Here is a 20,944-nt window from a genome sequence, read left to right on the forward strand (position 1 = left end):
GTTTTGCCAATTGTCTATAAAGAATAGTGTACCGAAACCCATCTCTAAATTCTACACATTTATGTCAACGATTGCGAATTGCACATGTAGAGGAGTCAAAAGAGGCCATCAAAAATGAGTCTGTTAGGCTTTAGAAGGAACAAACAGAACTTTTGCCATGCATTTTTTCAAACAGTCCAAGAGTGCAAGTCACCTACCATTGACTTTTAACAATGATTAATGGAAAAGCTATCCAAAATATGAAAAACTGTCCAGCATCATCGACATGCTCCATATGTCATAAATATTATAGAAAAATTGCCAAGCCAGTTTTGGATTTCGGTTTCCAAACTTTTCACTGTCTTTTTTATATTGGCTCCCACCAAGATGTAAAAAAATGTCGCAAGCATTTGAAACCTGCAGAAAAAGTAATTATTGCAACCACAAAAGACCTTGCGAAGTTTCAATTTGCTGAAAGGTCGAGAATTATTGTTGATAAAAGTAGAAATGATGGTGCTGAAAATTTTCTACTGGCAATGTTGCCAAAATTGCAACGTCCCTGATAAACTAGTTGAAAACTTTTCTTCTAAATGGGAGGCCCTGTCAATTGGATTAGCCATCAATTAAACAAAATTTGCTATGCATTGCAAAGAGATTGAAATTGCTTATTTTCAAATCGTTTTAAAGTGTTTATTTTCATCGCAAGGATTGCTGTGATTTGCAATTTTTACCTTCAGCACTACTAAAAAGTATTCAAGCATAAAAAAGATTCGTTTGATAACTTTCTACTTCTGATTGTACTTACAAGTGAAGAGGTATCGGAAGCTAAAAACAAGTTACTAAGAAACTTTCGATTGCATCGCACCATAAGGGCTTCATCTGCTCAAGGCATGGCGGACATATTCAACAGGCTCACCGATTTGAGCGATCCAAAGGTTCAAGAATCTTGTGTTGCGAAACGCCAAAGATTCACAAAGAAGAACGAAATATCAGCATACATTTTTGACTTATTCGAGTGTGTTAAACTAACCAAACTGGGTTCATGTAATAAGAGTGATTCTGATTAATTTTTTGAGATAAGAAATATTGTTTTTTGCAAAAATGAAAAGTGAATAAATTTTTGTCAAATTTTATTCGTTTTATAGTTTAAATGGGAAATACGCAATATTTCTTTCCTAAAAAGTGTTTTAAATTTTGAGAACTTTATGTGTTGGAGAAAGAAAGTGAATTAATTCGCATTTTCAAACATTTCTGACCACGGTACTAATATTTGGACTCTAAAATATTGATTATTTAGAGATACGTTTTTATGATTACGTTAAACTATAGTAAAAATAATGATTACAGTAAAAAAAAAAAAAAAGATTTTAATTTATAGAAAAAAAACTTAAATGATTGACAACTGGTACCTGACTATTTTTGACGCTGCTGAGTACAAAGATGAAAAAAAAAACACTATAACCCTAAATTTTTATGATTAATTTAAGGTGTTGAATTTTTTTATTTATAATTAGAGATGTTAGGCTATCCTATTTTTAAATAATTGCCTATTTAAAATAATAAACTGAATGTTGCAGATTTCTTCTATATATAATTTCGCAACTTTCTAGAAAGCTGCAAAATTAAAAATAGAATTTTATTTAAATGGTTGCATGATGGTCTAAAATAGTAAAAATTGTGAGATCATAATAGTGAGGTTATAACAGTATAAATAGTGAGGTCAATTATGTTTTGAGACGTTAGTTTAAATGCGTTAAGCATAAAACTGTTTTAGTTTTAGGTTTAAAAATTATCAAGTCTAATTTAGAAATTTTATATCCTTGGCAAATATAAAAACCAACAGTGCTCTTTTGAAATTGAACCTAAAAAGTAAATGTCATCTAACAAAATAAACTCTGTTGCTTTGAACTGAATGGTTACAACAAGACTCGACTAATGTTTTTGATTAACTTTTTTCAAAAATATGCAAACTGAATTTTTACTTTGCATCTAATATTTTCTGTTAGGAATTATAAGTTATAGTTCGATGTGTTATAGTTAGAAACTATAAGTTATTGTTAGAAACTTTTAGTTATAGTTAGAAGCTATAAGTTAAATAAAAATATATTGATAGGCTTCATGAATTTAAGTCTCCAAAAAGATTTAGTTTTCAAAGATATAAAAGCTTTGAATTGTTGTTTAGTTTTTGTAGACTCTACTCCTTTTATTGAATCAATAAGAAATGGTAACAAATTTTTGCGTCGCAAGCATCACAAGTTGCGTTAAAAGTTGTCCACTATCACTTCCTCATTGGTTTTGAACTTCTATGATTTGTAAGCTTACACATTTATCTATTTTAAATAATTTGGTCTTACATGCACAAACTTGTTGCAGAGAATTCTTACTGTTTAATTAACTGTCGTAATTATTATTTATTGCAAAAATATTCATAATTTCAGGCTTCTTAGCTTCTTTCTGAACAACTTCTTTTTTTTTTTTTTTAAATATATATATATTTCGCCGTTTGACAGTAATTACAATAACAAAATAAGTAAATAAAACTTTACATGGCAGGAGCAAAAAGAAAACTATAGTTGTCTAATCACTAAGTCCCGTAATATATACCATATATAAAATAGCTTTTAAAAACCGTATAGATGCAATATCTTTTAAATACCAATAAAATTTTCTTCAAAATTAAATTTTAAATTAAAAAAAAAAAAAAATAATGAAGAAATAATTAAAAATTTTTATTTTTTGTAATTATATCCTCCTATTTCTTTCTTTTTTAAATTATTTTAAAGATTATTTTAGACTTCTTTTTGTTAGATTTTGTTAGACTTTCTTACCATCAATGTTACTATTAATGAAGCGGTTGAAATTGATTCAATAAAATCATTAAAACTATTTTTGAATTAGGGGAAAATAATCAATGATTGTATGACTTTTTTTTGAAATGCATTTTGTGAATACCACAATGTTAGAGTATTTGTACAAGATATTGAGGTAATCTTTACAAAGAAATATTTTTGTTTGTGATCGTTGGCTTCAAAAAATCGTATTCTTATGTATTTGAAATCCAAGAAACTAGTGCCACTGGAAATTTTATAAAGATAATTGTGTTAGCGTCATTACAGTTGCACACCATTTATGGATCATATGAACCAGAAGACAATTTCATCATTGCTTATAATAATCATATAATATTCTTGAATTTAGATCGTGTACATTGGCTCAAAAACTTAAGAAACAATTAGATAAGAGTTAAAAAGTTTATTTTCCCATTATTTTAGTTCAATTATAAAAATTTTAGTAAAATGGTGTCTGCGGGTGATATATCTTGGGGGCAAAGTGTCAACCTAGCATTAAATATGTTCCATGAAACAACAATTCTGCAACAATTTAAAGTCATTTTTTAATTGAGTTTTCAACATCAGAATTTTTAAAACCTATAAATTTATGTTGGTTAGTATCCAATTCTAAAATTTATGTCGGTTAGTATCCGATTCTAAAATTTATGTTGGTTAGTATCCGATTCTAAAATTTATGTCGGTTAGTATCCGATTCTAAAATTTATGTCGGTTAGTATCCGATTCTAAAATTTATGTTGGTTAGTATCCGATTCTAAAATTTATGTTGGTTAGTATCCGATTCTAAAATTAAACATTCTAATCATAAGTTTTAGAGTTCAATATTTATTATAGAGAATTTAATTATTTTTTTAAATTTTTTAATTTTGTTTTATGAACATTTTGACAGGATATACATTTTAGTTATAAACTGCTGCTGTCAATATGTGGCCTGAATAAAATTTAGAATACTATGCGATTAAAAGTATAAAACATAGATATAATAATATTTACAAGTTTTATAAAAGTGATTTAAATGATATAAGTTTTTTTACACTTTTTAATACTTTTGCTAAAAAGTTGTAAAAAACAGCGTATGCTTAATAAACTGACGTTTTCGTACTTTCAGGTTTTATCTTGAAAATTACGAATACATTCTTTGTAGATTCAGACATTCTTTGATTCATTATTTTATCTGATATATTTTGATTCACTGTCATATCTGATATATTTTGATTTACTTTATTTTATTGTTATATTCTTTGATTTATTGATATATCTCTGATTTATTTTAATGGTTTTAAAGTTATTAAGATAAATCAAAAACAATAATGGACCGACAATAGAGCCTTGAAGGACCCCACAAGTCACCAATTGTTTATAAGATAGTTCATAATGGTACTTGACAAGTTGGTAACGACCAAATAAGTAATATTTAAATCACTCTAGTTCATCAGCTTTGATACCGTTTGTAGTTAACTTACGGAGGAGTATATTAGAGCTAGTAGTGTCTAACGCTTTTGAAAGGTCTTTGAACACTGAAGTAACCATTTTCCCGTTATCAATATTTTTTGTAGAGAATCGACAAAATTACCTGTAGCTAATTATGTGGATCTATTATTTCGATAACCAAGTTGACTTTTTGATAAAAGAGTTTTAGTCTCTCGCAAGTCCAGTAATTGCAATTGTCTCTAGCTAGTCCGATAATTGCAATTGTGCGGAACGATCAAAAATTTTAGAAAGTATTGGCAAGGCAGACATTGGTTGATAGTTTCTGAATACATTGAACGAACATAATTTATGTATTGGTATAACTTTTGCTATTTTCCAATTAGTTGGAACTGTAGAAAATTTCATTGAAAAGTTGATAATGTGAGGCAATGTTTTTAAAAAAAACTTACTGGTAATTTATCTAGGACGGTAGATTTTTGAATTTAAAATAATTTTAAGTTTGAAAGAGTGAAGTTTATTTAAAAAACCCTCAAAAAGGTGAAAATAATATTTCTAACAAAAATTAGTATGGATTTCAAAGTAGTTGCTATAATAAACATAGTAATATTCAAACAGCAACTAAAAGCAGCCTCAAGTTTATAGCAAATAGATTATCCCATTAACTTGTCAAAAACTAGCTTTATTTTTGTTCATAAATTAAAGCAAGTAATTTATCTTCCTTTAAAGCTGCTTAAATTGCTTATTAATAAAAATTAAATTGAATGTGAAAAAAATACAAAATTTTTGGGAGTACTATTTGAAGAAAATTTATGATGGAGAAACCATATTGGCCTTCTTGAAACAAAAGTATCCTCTGTAACAAGTGTTTTGTAAAAGTTGTGACTTTTTTGATAATAAATCACGTAATATGCTTTACCTTAGGCTTGTAGTCAGCTTCTGTGCTCAAATATTGTATGGCCCATAAAACGATAATGCTCAAATTACAAAACCTGTAAAACCATGCATGCAAAGCAACTGATTATTTAAATAGTTTAGTACACCCAGCCCATGTAATGAAAAGCATGATTGTTCTAGATATTGAGAAGCTTAACCAATACAGATATCACTTTTTATCTATAAGTTTAAGAACATCTACCACTAAGCGATTCTACAGATATTTTCTTGATATCATTTTCGTAAAAATTTAATCTGAATTCAAATATTAGGTACAACTACCACCTAGGGACATTTAAATCCCAACAGTCAAATTTTCGAATTACAATCCGTGGTTTTATCAATATAGAATCATTTTCAAAATAAAAATATTTAAGACCTTAAGAGTATTTCATTGTTTACACGGCAAACAAACTTGCATTCTTAATTCCTGACATATATTTTATAGTTTACAATATTTTAAAAATGATACAACATAGTTTGTTTCAAATTTTTGAATTTTTCTTTTTTTTATAAATTGTTTTTTTTTAAAATACTTTTTATTTTTCAATTTTTACACACAAAAAATGTGCTTTGTTATAAATTGAAATCATATAAATTTTTTTGATGCAGATAAAACCTATAATAAATTCTCTGAAACTCTATGTCTATGATGCAAACTTTTCTGTTTGTCGAAAAAATATTTAGTCCGAAAGCTTTAAAAAGTTCTTGGATTAACAAAGTATTAAAAAAACTCTCCAAAATAAAGCAGAAATTGTATAAGAATGAGTTTTACTAAATATTATAGCTCCTTTAAGCAGCAACCATGATGTGTTTGTAGAAAAAAGAAATAGATACAACTTAAAAACGATGAGAAAGAAGCTAAAGCTTAGCAGATAGAACGGGTCCAACTACGTTTACAATCCATTTATGGACCTTGTCTAGAAGAGAAAGAGCATCATAAGAAGAACCAACCAAAATATGATAACAGTATTCCATACAGGGACAAATAAGAGATTTGTAGTGGTAGAGAATAGAACCAGGAGAGAGAAAATGGCAAGTGCGATAAAGAAAAACAACCTTAACAGGTGCTAATTTAGCAATCAAATATACATATGGTTTCCATGAAAGGTCAGTAGTAAACAAAAGTCCAAGAATACTAAAAGAAGAGAACTCATTGAGAGGGTTGACATTCATTAATATAGCATTGTTGACAGTATTGCGACAGTTTTTGCAGTAAATAACTTTTGTTTTGTTGAAGTTAAAGTTCACAAGATTATTGCGAGCCCCAATATGATGCAGAAGTAAGAATAAATGCAAGATCGGCTGTCAATTCTAAGCGATTAAAAAGAAAAAACTTTTGTTCAGGACAAGAGTATAAAGTTGAGTCATAAGCAAAAAGGGTTTTTTTAAATAAAAGATTGTCGCCAAAATCATTAATGTAGATAAAAATCAAAGCAGGACCGAGGATAAAACCTTTATGTACCCCAGATGTTACAAGAAATGAAAAATAATTTTGGCCTTCGAAGATGACTTTAATAAAGCGGTTAAAAAGAAACGATTTGATAATCTCAAAAACTTTCACAGATACACCACATAAAGCTTATGAAAACCAGCCTGAGAAGACAAGCATGCCAAACTTTGTTGAAAACTTTCTATATTTCAAGAGCAATAACCCTAAATTCTCCTCCTCCGTCTAATGCACGATAAAATCGTTTAGTTACAGCATTTAGCAAGTCAGCCGTAGAGCGAGAGGATCAAAAACCGTCCTGATTGTCTGACAGTAATTTATTTGACTTAAAATGGGTTGTGAGAAATTTGTCGATCAAAGACTCAAAGACGTTAATTGGAGGGGTTAGAATGTTTCCGGAACTTTTGAAAATTGAAACAAACAAATGCCATCTTCCAACAGGCAATAAAATAAGACTCAGTCAAGCACTTATTAAATAGTTTAGAGAGAATTAAAGAGATTTTTGGAAAACAATTTGGTAAGATTATGGCAGGAATGTTGTCTAGACCACAAGCCGTAGAAGTGTTTAGTCGAGATACAACTTTAGCAACGGAAGCTGTAGTGATTGGAATGTCCAACAATGGGTTAAGCTATTTAATCGGAATGGAAGAAAGAGAATGGCTTTAAGATCTAAGAGTCAAATTAAAAAAAAAGTGCTTTCAAAATAATCATATCCTTTGGAGAGGTAATAAGGTCAGTCCCATGAACGAGAGATTTAATGTTAGACCTACTTGTTAATGACGCTGTTGAGAATTTTCTAAAAGTCTCTAGAGTCTAACTTCTTAGATAAGATACAAGATAGTGAACTTCTTAAACATTATTCTTAGTGAACTAAGAATAATGGAGCTTAGCATCTGACAGCACCTTTTTACATCGATATCTTGCTATAAAAAATAGTCTTCTGTTCTCAAGAAAGTTGTTACTTGTAAAAAAGATGAAAAAAATGAATACAATTTTTAATTGCAAAATAATGAGACTTGATTTGGAACCAAAGAGATGGAATAAAAGCTTCCATTTCTGCCTGAATTTAGGATGTTACGTAGGAGGCATATTTATTAGCTGAGAAAAAAAAAGACTTTAATCCGAGGTCCATCACAAAGAAAATGAAAAAAAGAAGCTTTAGAGAAAAGAAGATAAAAAGAAGCACAGTTGGCTTTAGTATAGTAGTAAGTAGTGCTATGATCAATGGCAAATTATATGAATCAGGAAAGTAAGATGAAGGAAGCGAATTCCAAAAAACTAATGTTTAAGAAAAAACCTAGACAAATAAGAGTTTTTGGAGTATTTAGAAACAAAAAAGGATGAGACTTTATTGAATGTTTACATGAGTAACATGAGAATGAACTTTAGTAGATAGTAGATGGCACAAATGACGCTAGGTCTTTAGAGCAGTGCCCATTGTAGTATTTCTAGAAAAGAGAAAGAAATATAACATTAAAACGAGGTGATAATGGTTAGAGGTTGGCTACAAGAGCAGGTCCAACTATGTTTACAATGCGTTTTTGCAGCTTGTCTAAAAGAGAATGGGCACCATAGAAAAATTCGCCCCAGATATGTCACAATTATTCCATACAAAGATAGATTTAAGATTTTTAGAGATAAAGAATAGAAGCCAGACTAAGAAAGTGTTGAGCACAATAGAGTGATGCAATCTTAGCAAATTCTAATTTTGCAATGGATTTGATATATAGTTTCCAAGAAAGATTGGAAGTAAGAGTTAATCCAAGATGAAGGCTAGATGACTCGTTGAGTATATTACCGTTCATAATTAAAGGAAGATCTAAATTATTGCTGAAATAATTAGTTGAAAAAAATTAGATTTTATGTGAATGAAAGTTAACTAGCCACTTTGAGGTTAGATTCTTTTTAAGCTCAAATGCCCCCTCCAAACAATCAGAGAGTGTTAGCGTCTTATCAAGATGTAGTATCATCAGCGAACAATGCCACCTTAGATATGAGAATATCTGGAAGATTGTTAATGTAAATTAACAAGAGTATAGGGCCAAGGATAGAACCTTCAGAAACCCCTAAAGTTACAGGATATGAAGAAGAGTGCTGTCCATCGAGGACAACTTTTACACTGCGATTGTTAAGGAAGGGTTCAATAACCTGAAAGATATTGCCTAATACACCGTAAAAAGAAAGCTTATGAAGAAGAAAAACATGCACAAATTTATAAAAAGCTTTAGAAATTTCAAGAGCGATAGCCTTAACCTTTCCACCTCTATCTAATGCACAATAAAACTTATTGATTATTACTGTTACTAAATCAGCTGTAGAACGAGAAGTTTGAAATCCATATTGATGAACAGAAAGTAAGTTATTAGATTTAAGATGAGAGATTAAATGTTTGTTAATTAAAGATTCAAAAACCTTGCTTATGATAGAAAGAAGACTATTGGGACGATACTAAGAAAAGTTAGATCGCTCTCCGGAAGTTTTGAAAATACGGATAACAGATGTCGCTTTCCAGCAGGCTGGAAAACAAGATTCTGATATGCACTTATTAAATAATTTTAAAAGAATATGATGGTCAGTAGATTGAATCTGTTTACCCCTTAAGTTTTTGCTTAGGATGCTTTCTACATGACAGTAGCCGGAAGTGTTCAACATCTGCCCAAGATGAGTACTTTAATAGAGACACCATCTCCTACCCTTTGCCATAAAAAGCCTTTACTCAACCAAGAACCCATAGGCAGGTGGTGTTTTAAGTTGGAGTTGGCTTCTCCTAGCCTTTGCCTGAAAAAGCGTATCCTACAAAGCAGCAGGACATGAAACAGGTAGCATAGGTTACATGTTACCAAAAGCAGAATAATCTGACCTAACGTTAGTTTTTGACGTTTTTAAAAATTAATTTAAATAAATTTTTGCAAAGATCAGTAAAATATAATTTTTTTAAAAACATTTTATTTATTCAAATTTGTTGAGATTACCCTATTTATGTACATCCTGTTTTATATTTTGCGTTTTTTCTATTTATGTATCTCTATTTTTATATTTTGCGTTTAATCTATTTATGCATACCTTTTTGCATGTATTTCATGTTTGGTTTTTCACAATTCTGACAAGATGGTTTATACGGTTTATAAATTTAAAAAAAAAAAAAAAAAAAAAAAAATTATAATCAGCAATTATTTGTTCACAAAGTAATGTATACATTTGTCATGTATCAATATCATTTTCTTGCCAAATTTTTTCTACTTACCACATTAATCACTTTCTTTATTATTGAGGTCAAAGAGGAAAATGGTTGAGTTCATCAGTATTTTCCTCTTGCTTATTTAAATGCATTTCAGTAGTCGAAAAACCCATCGTTGGTTCATTTCCATTAATTGGATCTTCAATAACTTTTGAACTTGACAAATCTTCAGATGTTTCCTTTTTAAGAAAAAAAACCTATGGACCTATGGGAGAAAAAAGAACCATTACCTATGGAGAAAAAAAGAGAAACTTGACAAAAACTAGGATCAGAGACAAGACATAATGAGTAAAAAAGTGGAATATTTTTTGAGACATAACGCCTTTACAGGATTTACCTTTAGGGATCCTGGGCTGAATCAATTTTCGGGGATCGCAACATTATTTTAAATCAAAAACCATTAAATGGAATGCAGAGCATAAAACTGTTTTTTGTTTGCTTTTGTATCTTCAATTCTTTTGTCTAACGCTATTTTTCTCCCATTGGTAATGGTTCTTTTTTCTACAGGTCCTTAGGTTTTTTCTTAAACGGCTTAAATATAGATTTGCAAACATATTTCGAACTTATTTCGGACCTCTAAAGTTGCGAGGCCCAGCAATTGTTAAGTACGCGTAAACTCGGCTTTTTTTAGTTTTATTCAGCCAAATTTTGTGACATGTTATTTCTCAAGAGTTGCTTGGCATGTTTTGCAGTGTTATATGTTTTAAAATATATCAACATAGACATCTAACTTTACATTTGGATAGATTTTATAATTGTGGAACGGATTTTTTTTATCTCATTGATATTAAAATCTTTATCGTACTTACTGCATTTAGTTTATATCGAAGAAACGCTGTGCCATATCTTATTTCTCTCATATTTATCGTATTAGGCTAACTCGCCTAATATAAGCACTTTTTTCGAATTTAATAACACTCTGCTTTAGGTTTAAAAAGAAGTAATAATTTTGTAAACAACAATGATACTTATTAAGTTAAATGATGTTAAACTGTGTTTCATAAGTATCTAATAATTTATATACTTCTAAAACAATGATTGATTCATAAGTATATAAATAATTATAAACTTTTGAAACACACTGTTAAATACTGTGTATTTCAGATGTATATAATAATTTAAATACTAAATATTTATCAATTTAAAAAAAATACTGCGTCACTGGTATTGTAATTCACTCTTACAGCAATATACTGTATAATACAGTAACTGTATTTTATAGTATATTGTTGTGCACATTATTATAGTATACAGTGTATGCTATATTAATGTGTACAGCAATATATTAAAGTAGATGCAGCTAGTTTTTTTACTTACTATTATAAATTCATGAGTAACTTTTTATTATAAATAAAAAGTGAAATCTTATTAATCCAAATAATTCAATTATATATAACAATTATTAATGATATAACAATTACATAACAATTATTAATTATTATTTTAGTTATCATAGCCTATGACAGCTAACATTAAAATAATTCAGCATTAATGACTTTTTTATTGAGTTAAAGTGAAAAATAAATGACAAGAAAATATAGTAAAATCATTGATGTTCTGTGTATATCATCAATAATAGATAAAAGTCACTAAATTTACTTCCCTTAAGCATGAATTAAAAAAAAAATTTAGTTTTAAATGTTAAATTTGTTAAAATATATTGTAATTATCAGAATGTACAACTAAATAATTTAATAAAATAAATGAAGCTGTCAAACCAACCTGTTCTTTCTCTCTGATAAATGATGATGGTGTCAATTAAATGTATTTAGTCCAGCTATTACTTTTTCCAGATATTTCCTAAATTCCTGATAATTTTTTTAACTTTTAGTTTTTTCTGGATATCTAAACATTTTCCATACATACAAGTTTAGGTATATATTTTTGTAATATATTTGTTTTTTACTCAACACTCATCACTTAGGCTTTTTCACTCAACACTCATAAAAAAATTAAAAAAAAATTAAAAAAAAATTGGAAACAACTTAGCTAAAAGCAAAATTAGGAGGAAAATAAGGGAAAGTATATTTCTGATTTTTTTCAGAAATTTTACCCAAACAATTTTCTGGATTTTATAAATATGACCTGGATGATCTACATTAGTCAAACCTGAGCTTATTGAAGTTGATAACTTTATGAAGTTGACCCTGACCAACTAGTAGGTCAGATTAAAGCTTCAAATAATATACATGTTCAGCAATAAAACCTTTGTTTTTAAGTAATAAAGGCGTAATTATTGTTTACTATATAAAAGTAGATATTATTTATTAAAATTTTTTTTAAGCTTTTATATCTAATAAAATGTCTTCAGTTGAAGAGTTACGAGTTCGATTATTATATTTTATTAAAAAGAATGGCGTAAGTATACAATTCGGAAAACTTAACAATGACTATATTGAACGTTGGAAAGAACCTTTCAATACATCTTACCAAAAGATCAACAAAATAAAAAAAATGTTAAAGTTAAAAAAGTGTGCTAAAAAAATCTTAGGAAGAGAGGCTCAAATATACAAAGACACAGTTTATTTAAAAGGCTTTGCACCAATTCAGCCTACAAATCCATTAAAAAGTAATAACACTGATTTTAATGTTATAACCGATGAAGATTATATAAGTTTAGAATCCTCTGTTGGTTCTCAGAATTCTCAAGATATGCATAATTCACCAGAATCGTTTTTAAAAACAATGTTTAATACATCTTCGAAATGTGCTGAAAAAAATTTGAAAAAATCTTTAGCAAACATGGGAAACTCAAAAGACACTGCTATACCAATTGATGAAGAAGATGAAGATGAAGCAACTAATGACAAAAAAAATGATATTGTTGCAGAAAATGAATGTTTATATGATCATGATAACATAGCTGACTCATTTGAACAATATCGCAGTTTTCAACTTGTTCATGTAGCATATTGCAAGCTGCGAATTGTTGCAATGATGTATAGTCTCAAAAAAGATGTCTTATTTGTTCATCAATTTAAATTGTGGTTCAAAGAAATGTTTAGAGAAAATTTTTTTAGCAAGAATGTGTTGCGATACTACATTTCTGAGACTGAGTCTCATTTTCAATATCCAGAACTTTTCCTTCAACGGTTTTGTTCTGATTTTATACTTTTATCAGAAGATAATATAACATGTAATGTTTTGATGACTCTTACTTCTGACATAAAGCCACTGTACCTAAAATTGCTTGATGAGTTAATTCAACTTTTAGAGAAACTCGAATTGCCTGATAACATTTTAAAAGAAAATCTTATACCATCAGAAATTACATTGCTACAATATTCTGATAATCAGCCAGTTGATGTTTTGCGAATTCCTGACAGGTTTGGAAATCACCATAAAATGTATTTTTTTCCTAACTCAAACACAAACAATAAAATCAAAGAAAGACCAACTCTAAATGAAATTAACGAGAAAGTCACACAGATTCAAAATAAAATATGCAGAAGAGGTGATGTTGTTAGAATCATTGATATAATAAAAGAACTGTGTCTCTTTTACAATGTTTCTTGCATAAAAGATTTGTGTCCCTTAGAAAGCAGACCGCTTAGACAGGATGGTGATATTCCTGCAATATTTAACATAATGAAGTTACAAGGAAAGGTATTTAAAATTTAACCTGTTATCTTCATTTTTAATTTGACAACGTGAATTATTTATTATATATATATATATATATATATATATATATATATTTACATATATATCTATATATATATATCTATATATATATATATATATATATATACATATATATATATATATATATATATATATATATATATATATATATATATATATATATATATATATATATATATCTATATATATATATATATATATATATATATATATATATATATATATATATATATATATATATATATATATATATATATATATATAAATTAGTAGAAAATCAGTTAAGAAAATTTTTTTTATTTTTCATTTTATTTTTGTGTTTTTAAAGTGATTTTCTACTAATTTATAATTGCTCTGTTCTTTTAAGAACATTGAGCACTTTGTTTTGTAGAATACATTTTAAAGTTGATTATATATATATATATATATATATATATATATATATATATATATATATATATATATATATATATATATATATATATATATATATATATATAAATTACTATACTATGCAAAATCCTTTTTAAATTATTAAATACATAAGTTATTATGTAAATATATTAAATACATAAGTTATGTAATTATTAAATACATAATTAAATATATGATAAAAATTTAAAATTAAAATACAAATTTATTTACTACATAAATTACTATGTAAATATATTAAATATGTAAATTATTATGTTTACTTATACTTGATTAAAGAAAGTAGCAAATAAATTATGTTTCAAATAAACCCATTTTATTTAAATTATCAAAAAATGTTATACTTAATTACATTTATATAAATATGTTTTTTTATAAATCTTTTCAAACTTTTTCTAGAATCAATTTTTTAAACACTTTCAATAACAAATTTTTTAGCCCGAAAACAAACGTTATGTAACAACTCAAATTTAATGGTGTTATAAAAAGTACTGGTTTCTATAAGCATTAAAATAACATTATGTTAGAATTTTTATAAAATTTCATAAAAAAGGTAAAATATTTCTTTGAAATTTATAAAAACCATTGGACAAAAAATAAAATAATTACTAAACTATAAATTTAAATTAATAACTAATTGGAATACTTTAATATGAATGATAAAAACCGGTCTTCTTAATTCAAAAAAGTGTAATGCTTAGGCATCTTTATAAAAATAAATTAACTCAAAAAAATAATGTGTTTTATTAATGTACCCATGTGTTCAACTTCAGTTTTGTTTTGTATAAAAAATAAAAAGTTCAAAAAATAAAGTTTATATACAATACTGAATTAATTAATAATTTTAGAACAACTAAAATGATTAGAAAATAAATGCGCATAAAATATGGATTGGACAAAATGACCGGTAGATGTTGTTTTTTACCAGACAAGTGCTGGACAATGTCCAATGTCTGGCGCTTATTTCTAGCCCTCTTTATATAAATATAAATATATATAAATATATATATATATATATATATATATATATATATATATGCTTTAATATTTATATACTACTTTATACTCAATAGTATTCATTAATATATATGCTAGTGAGTATGAAATGTTTTATATATTATTGTATAAGATATATAAGGTAATGTATATAATATTGTATACAGCAGTGGTGAAAATAACGGTCGATCAATAGTTTATGATTGTTTACTTTTAGAAAAATGATGTTTTGATCTCCCAGTATCAATTTTTGCCATTAAAATTGATTAGCAACAATTAAAAGACAAACTTAATAATAAAAAATTTAAATACCTTTAAAAACAGAAATTTTAATTTATTAAGTTTGCAACTAAATATTTTTGATTATTGGAATAAATATATATTCAAGACCATAAAAGTCATTAATTTACAGTATAAAAAAACGTGAAAATATAGGATATTTTTAATAGCCAGAATAAATGTAGTTTAACATCATAATTTTCATTCATCATCACAGAATCATCATCAAGTGAGTTCCTGCAGTTGGCTACACTTTTCAAAAAGAAATATTGACTGACCACAGTTGTGAATCTATGCTTAACCAGTGTAAGTGGGTGACCTTTTGTTCATTTGCTTGTGGCTAATTCAAAAAAATTTTTATATTAAATAATAAAAAACCCTTGCAACATCTTGTACACTTCAAGTAAATCCGAAATGTTCCTTTGTTCCTCAAATGCCCATAGACCAAGTTTAAGTATTCTGTCTGCATATGATAGATGTTCCACTTCTATTATCTTTTTACTAAAACGATGGTGTATTTTTTAAATTAGTTCTTTATCTTTGACATATTAAGGTGACCAAACAGATGTACAATATTCTATATGTGGATTAACTAACGATTTATATAGTTTCATCATAATATCAGATTGTTTATAAGCAATTGTGCGATATATCATTCCCAGTATTTTGTTTGCATTACCATAAGCCTTTATACACTGGTTAGATTCTTTCAAATCATGTGATATCACAACCCCAAGGTCTTTTTCAGTCTCAATTTCTTCTAAAATAATCCTGTTTATACTATATTCATAACCAATGTTCTCTTTTATAGTGTGCATAACTTTGCATTTCATAACATTAAATTGCATTTGCCATTCAATAGACCACTTAACAAGCTTTTGCAGATCTTCTTGGAGTTATAAACCATAGCTTCTGGTATTAACTTTAGAGAATATTTTGGTATCATCAGCAAATTTTAATATATAGTTTGCCACACTGGGATTCAGATTATTAATATATATCAAAAATAGGATTGGACCTAATCCTTATGGTCATTATGTACTCTCCTAAATGAAGAATTTTTTCAATTCAAAACTACTTGTTGAACTCTGTTAATCATCCAATATTTATCCATTGAAAAAGTTTGCCTTCAATTCCATGAGAATACAATTTTTTAGCAATACTTAATGAGGAACCTTATCAAAAGCTTTTGCAAATCTAAATATATCACATCTATACAATTTCCATTGTCAAGAAATCCTGTTACCTGCTCCAAAAACAAGATAAATTGGTCACAATGATTTTCCTTTCTTGAATCCGTGTTGCGAGTCTAGTATTGCTTGGTTCATTTCAAGGTAATTAACTAAAGCATCTCGTATTAGTGATTCAAATAGCTTACGAATTCGACTAACAGGTCTGTAATTTTCCACATTTGATCTACTACCACTTTTAAATAGTGGAATAACCTTAGCACTTTTTCAATCATCTGGGACCACCCCATCATCAAGTGATCTAGAAAACAGTCAATAAAATGGAACACAAATTTCATTTTGAATACTGTAAAGTAGCCTCGGTCCTATATCATCAGCTCCAGCCGATTTATCTTTTTGATAATTTATCTTTATGATATAGAACCATGTTTGATATTTTGCGCCAGCATATACTGAAAGTCAAAATTTGCTTTCCTAATTAGTGTTTGCATTTTTATTCACACTAACCACTGCAGGATGTGATTTGTTTTTGTGTCTAGAATATATTTTCCTTTTTACTTTTGATTGCTTTGGCTACTTTATAAGCCATCCATAAGAGTTTTTTATACTTAGGATTGATGTTGATCAATCGCTTTGGAACATATGTTGATTTTAAGTCAAGCAATGTTGATTTAAATGTTGATCAATAATCTGGAGTGCTTCCTTCAAATTTTAAAATCCAGTTGATTTTTTGCAACTACTGCCTAATGCAATCAAATTTTCCTTTATTATAGTCAAACATGATTCTAAAATTATTTTTTGCTACTGACTTCATATTGATGTTAAAGTTATCATGGAATGATCACAATCCCCCAATGTATTGAGGTTGTGAATATGGCTTACAAAATCATGTTGATTGCTAAAAACCAAGTCTAGTATAGCAATACCTATATTGGGTTCAGAAATATGTTGAATTAAAAAAATTAAATATAGTCTTTCATTTTTACCCAACAGCTTTCAATAAAGAAGATGTCTTTCTACAGCCTATCTACAGGGCTATCTACAGGGCTAAAACATAATTGTTGTTTTCTATGAGCCATGTCAAGATTTGACAAGTCTTATTAATAATTTACCTGACAACAAGTTATAGGGCAAAAAATAATCATAATTTTAAACCAATTAGATACATTGTTCTAACTCGCAGATTGACAGTTATTTTCTTTGACAGTTCAACTTACCAGTTGTAAAAGGTGCAAACCAGTATGGCTGTTGGCAGTGGTTGCACTTCAACTCATATTTGCATATTGCTTAACAGAAGATGCAACTTATTGGGGATTGAAATGCTTGGTGGCAGGCAAGTATTAGGTTTTTGTTCTGCAAACTGCTTAGCTTCTACTTTATCAAAGATTATAATGCAATGCCATATTTTCACACAACACCACATTTTAACTGTTTTAACATTATGTTCTTCGAAAAATTAGAATTTTTTTTCAGCTTAATGGGTGGCTTTAATGCAGCGCAGTTAAACATTCACACTAGGAGGTAGTTTATTATAAATTTTTGAGCTTGAAATTTGTATGTTCTTCTCAGCCAAATGACCTATTGCATTTTCAGTTTTTGTAGTGGTATTTCTTCCACTGAATTTTCCTGGATTGATATCAACTGTTTTTTTGGTGTGCTTGTGTGTGGTGGTGTGTCATTCTCAAACTGATCTTTTGAGCATGTGCACAGATCACAATATGCACCTTCAACTCCGAAATAAAGATTCACTGCTTTCATATCCATCATATATGACTACACTATCACCTTTACATTAAATTGTTTTCCCTCTTTATATATAAGGAAACCTTTATTTTTTAACTCTTCAAAGTCAGAATTGAAGATAGACAATGATTTAAGAGTTTCTCTTGATTTATTTCCCAATTGAAGACTCAGCGCTTTGTGACTCAGTGAGGCATTTGGTGACTTTTGCAACCATAATTACAAACCTGCTTCTGTTTTAAGTAAAAGTGGACAGAATATTGTCAGTATGATATTGCTAGTGTGTTAACATTATCTTTTTGATTAAATATTGCATGGCTTCCACTACCATCAAATCCAAACTTTATTTTCATAAGTATATTTTCACTTTTTATATCTAAAAAATGTTCTTCAATATCCTTTGCACCATGTGTTTAACAGCCTGAAATAGACTAAAGTAAACACCAGAATAAGACTCAAGATAATTCATAATAATTGGTGCTACTTCAGAATATTTTCGTTTGAGATGTTTCCAACTAGGCAATATATTGAAACCTGCTGTTGAAAGAATTTTTTTTTGGTTTGTATATGTATACGAAGCGAGTGCTCTACCACTACACCACTACCGCACTTAAATAATAAGTATATAACAATTTTTGTAACAGAAATAAATGCTATAGATCAAAATTATATTTTTTTTATAAAAATATAAAAATATATAATAAGTCCTGTATTTAACTAAGAACATTTTTTTTGGTTAGATGTGCTTAGTCAATATATATATTTTTTCTTTAAATCTTTTTATTTATTTTTTTGTAAGTTTTTGCTGCAAATGTAATAAATGAATGAATGGTTTAAAGGTAAGTTTAAAATTTTTTAATAATTGGATTCTTAAAATTATATATGTTTAGTATAATCTTGTTTTATGTAACATGCGGTAGTGGTGTAGTGGTAAAGCGCTCGTTTCATAAGCATAGTACCGCGCTCAACTTGTTTCTTCGCGCAGCAGCCTTGTTTGTCAAGGTTGGTGTTTCGGAGTTATAGAGTTGAGAGAGGGTTATAACCACTATTAAGTAGCCTCCTCATCTGTAGTGGTCTTCTCGGCCTTGGGGAGGTAAATAACAAAAAAAAAAAAAACTTTAGTATTTTTTATAGTTGTATTTCAAAAAACAATTGTCTTCTAAGTATTAAGTATCAAGTTCGAAAAAGTAAAAGATTTGTGCACATGTGTTAATAAAGTTATTAATAACTAAGTTTTACAGTTTTTCAAATGAGCAGAGATAAAAAATTGTTTCATATCTCTGCTCATTAAAATTAAAGAATTAAAATTTTTGTATGTAACTGAGAACAGCTGAGAACCAACTGTACTTCTTTTCTTTCTTTTTTTTCATTTAATCTTTTCATAATTTTTTTTGTAACTTTTGAGAAGCTATTGCAATAAATCCCACCGATGAGAAGCCATTGCAATTAATGAATTATTTTAAATTAAATTTTAAATTATGAATTGCCAAACAATGCTTTCGTTTTTCAATAGCATTCATAAAACAGTTTCTTTTATTATTAAGTATCCAGTTTAAATTTTTTAAATATTGTTTTGATATTAAAAAAAAAAATTAAGATCAATTAGTTATTATCAAACTTCTATTTTTAATTAAATGAAAGTCTGTGCGCGCGAGCGTAGTCTGTGCGTGAGAGCGTTGTCTGTGCACGTGAGTGTAGCCTGTGCGCACAAGCTTAATTTTAAACAAACTAACTTAGGCAGATAATTTAAGCAGAACATTAGTTATTTGTGAGAACTTCAAAATTTTTATTTAAATTTGATTTGGAAAAGAATACAAGTTCCTTTATTTTTTAGCATTCAAAATTAAGGAACTCGTATTTTTTGTGTGTTTAATTCCAATTATGAATAATTATTACTCAATTAAAAATTTAAACAAAGAAAATAATAAAAATTTTGAAAGTCCAAAGAAAATAATTGACCGTCAATTCCATGTCTTAGCTGGTCAAATTGACTGCTTGCCTTTTATTTCTTATTTTCCACGGTGATTACTATATACACCACAAAGCCCTTAGTTTTGATTTTAGCTCTTGTAATTTGTTCATTTTAAAACAAATTTAAATGCTACAATATTTTTTTAATAATGTTTGAACTAACTAGATTAAATTTAGTCAAAAAATTGTTCCTTATCCATTTTTAATTTCTAGACATACACTTTTACTGAGCACAGCATCCCCTTTAGAAAGTTTGTACATATTAATGTAAAACCATTTGCATTAACATTTTAAATTATATTTTATAAAAGTTTTAACCAAAGGGGTAGAGTCATTCTTTTACTTTTTTTGTTTAAAAGTGCCAAGTGGGTGCAATTAAGTTAAAAAACATCTTATTCTTCTTTGTTATAGGAGTTTAAAACTATAAGAGTTTACTAGTGCCAACTTAACGCTTTTTGAGATGAATTTTTTTTTTTGATGAATTTTAGTTGTTTCATTAGGTATTATTTTTAAAAAAAATTTTGTGGAATAATCTATGAGGTAAACATTCACATTTCTATAACCTGCAGTCCTAGATTGTTTCTAAATACAATTATCACATTAGTGCTGCTTATATAATGATATTTTTTCTTATATAATGCCAAAAATGACTTTTATATATCATTTATACCTATTACCTTTCTTTTGCAACGAATTTATGTTATTCAAACTAGTATATTTTATAAACAAATCATGCTTTTCAAATAATTGTTTTTTAATGAACTGGAAATTTATTTGGCTTTCAATAACAACTAACTTAAATTAATCTTGG

At 27.8% G+C, this 20,944-nt stretch overlaps 1 protein-coding gene across 1 annotated transcript in view; it reads left to right on the forward strand.

Annotated features, from left to right (window-relative positions):
- Positions 1-12,135: 12,135 nt before the first annotated feature.
- The window catches only part of LOC100210255 (uncharacterized), a 73,066-nt gene continuing 64,257 nt past the window's right edge, over positions 12,136-20,944 (forward strand). The window contains exon 1 of the mRNA XM_065789132.1: positions 12,136-13,486. Coding sequence (XP_065645204.1) covers positions 12,182-13,486 — 1,305 coding nt within the window. The 5' untranslated portion in view covers positions 12,136-12,181. The remainder of the gene's footprint in view (positions 13,487-20,944) is intronic.

Source organism: Hydra vulgaris, chromosome 01 (assembly GCF_038396675.1).
Source record: "Hydra vulgaris chromosome 01, alternate assembly HydraT2T_AEP".
NCBI classification, from domain to species: domain Eukaryota; kingdom Metazoa; phylum Cnidaria; class Hydrozoa; order Anthoathecata; family Hydridae; genus Hydra; species Hydra vulgaris.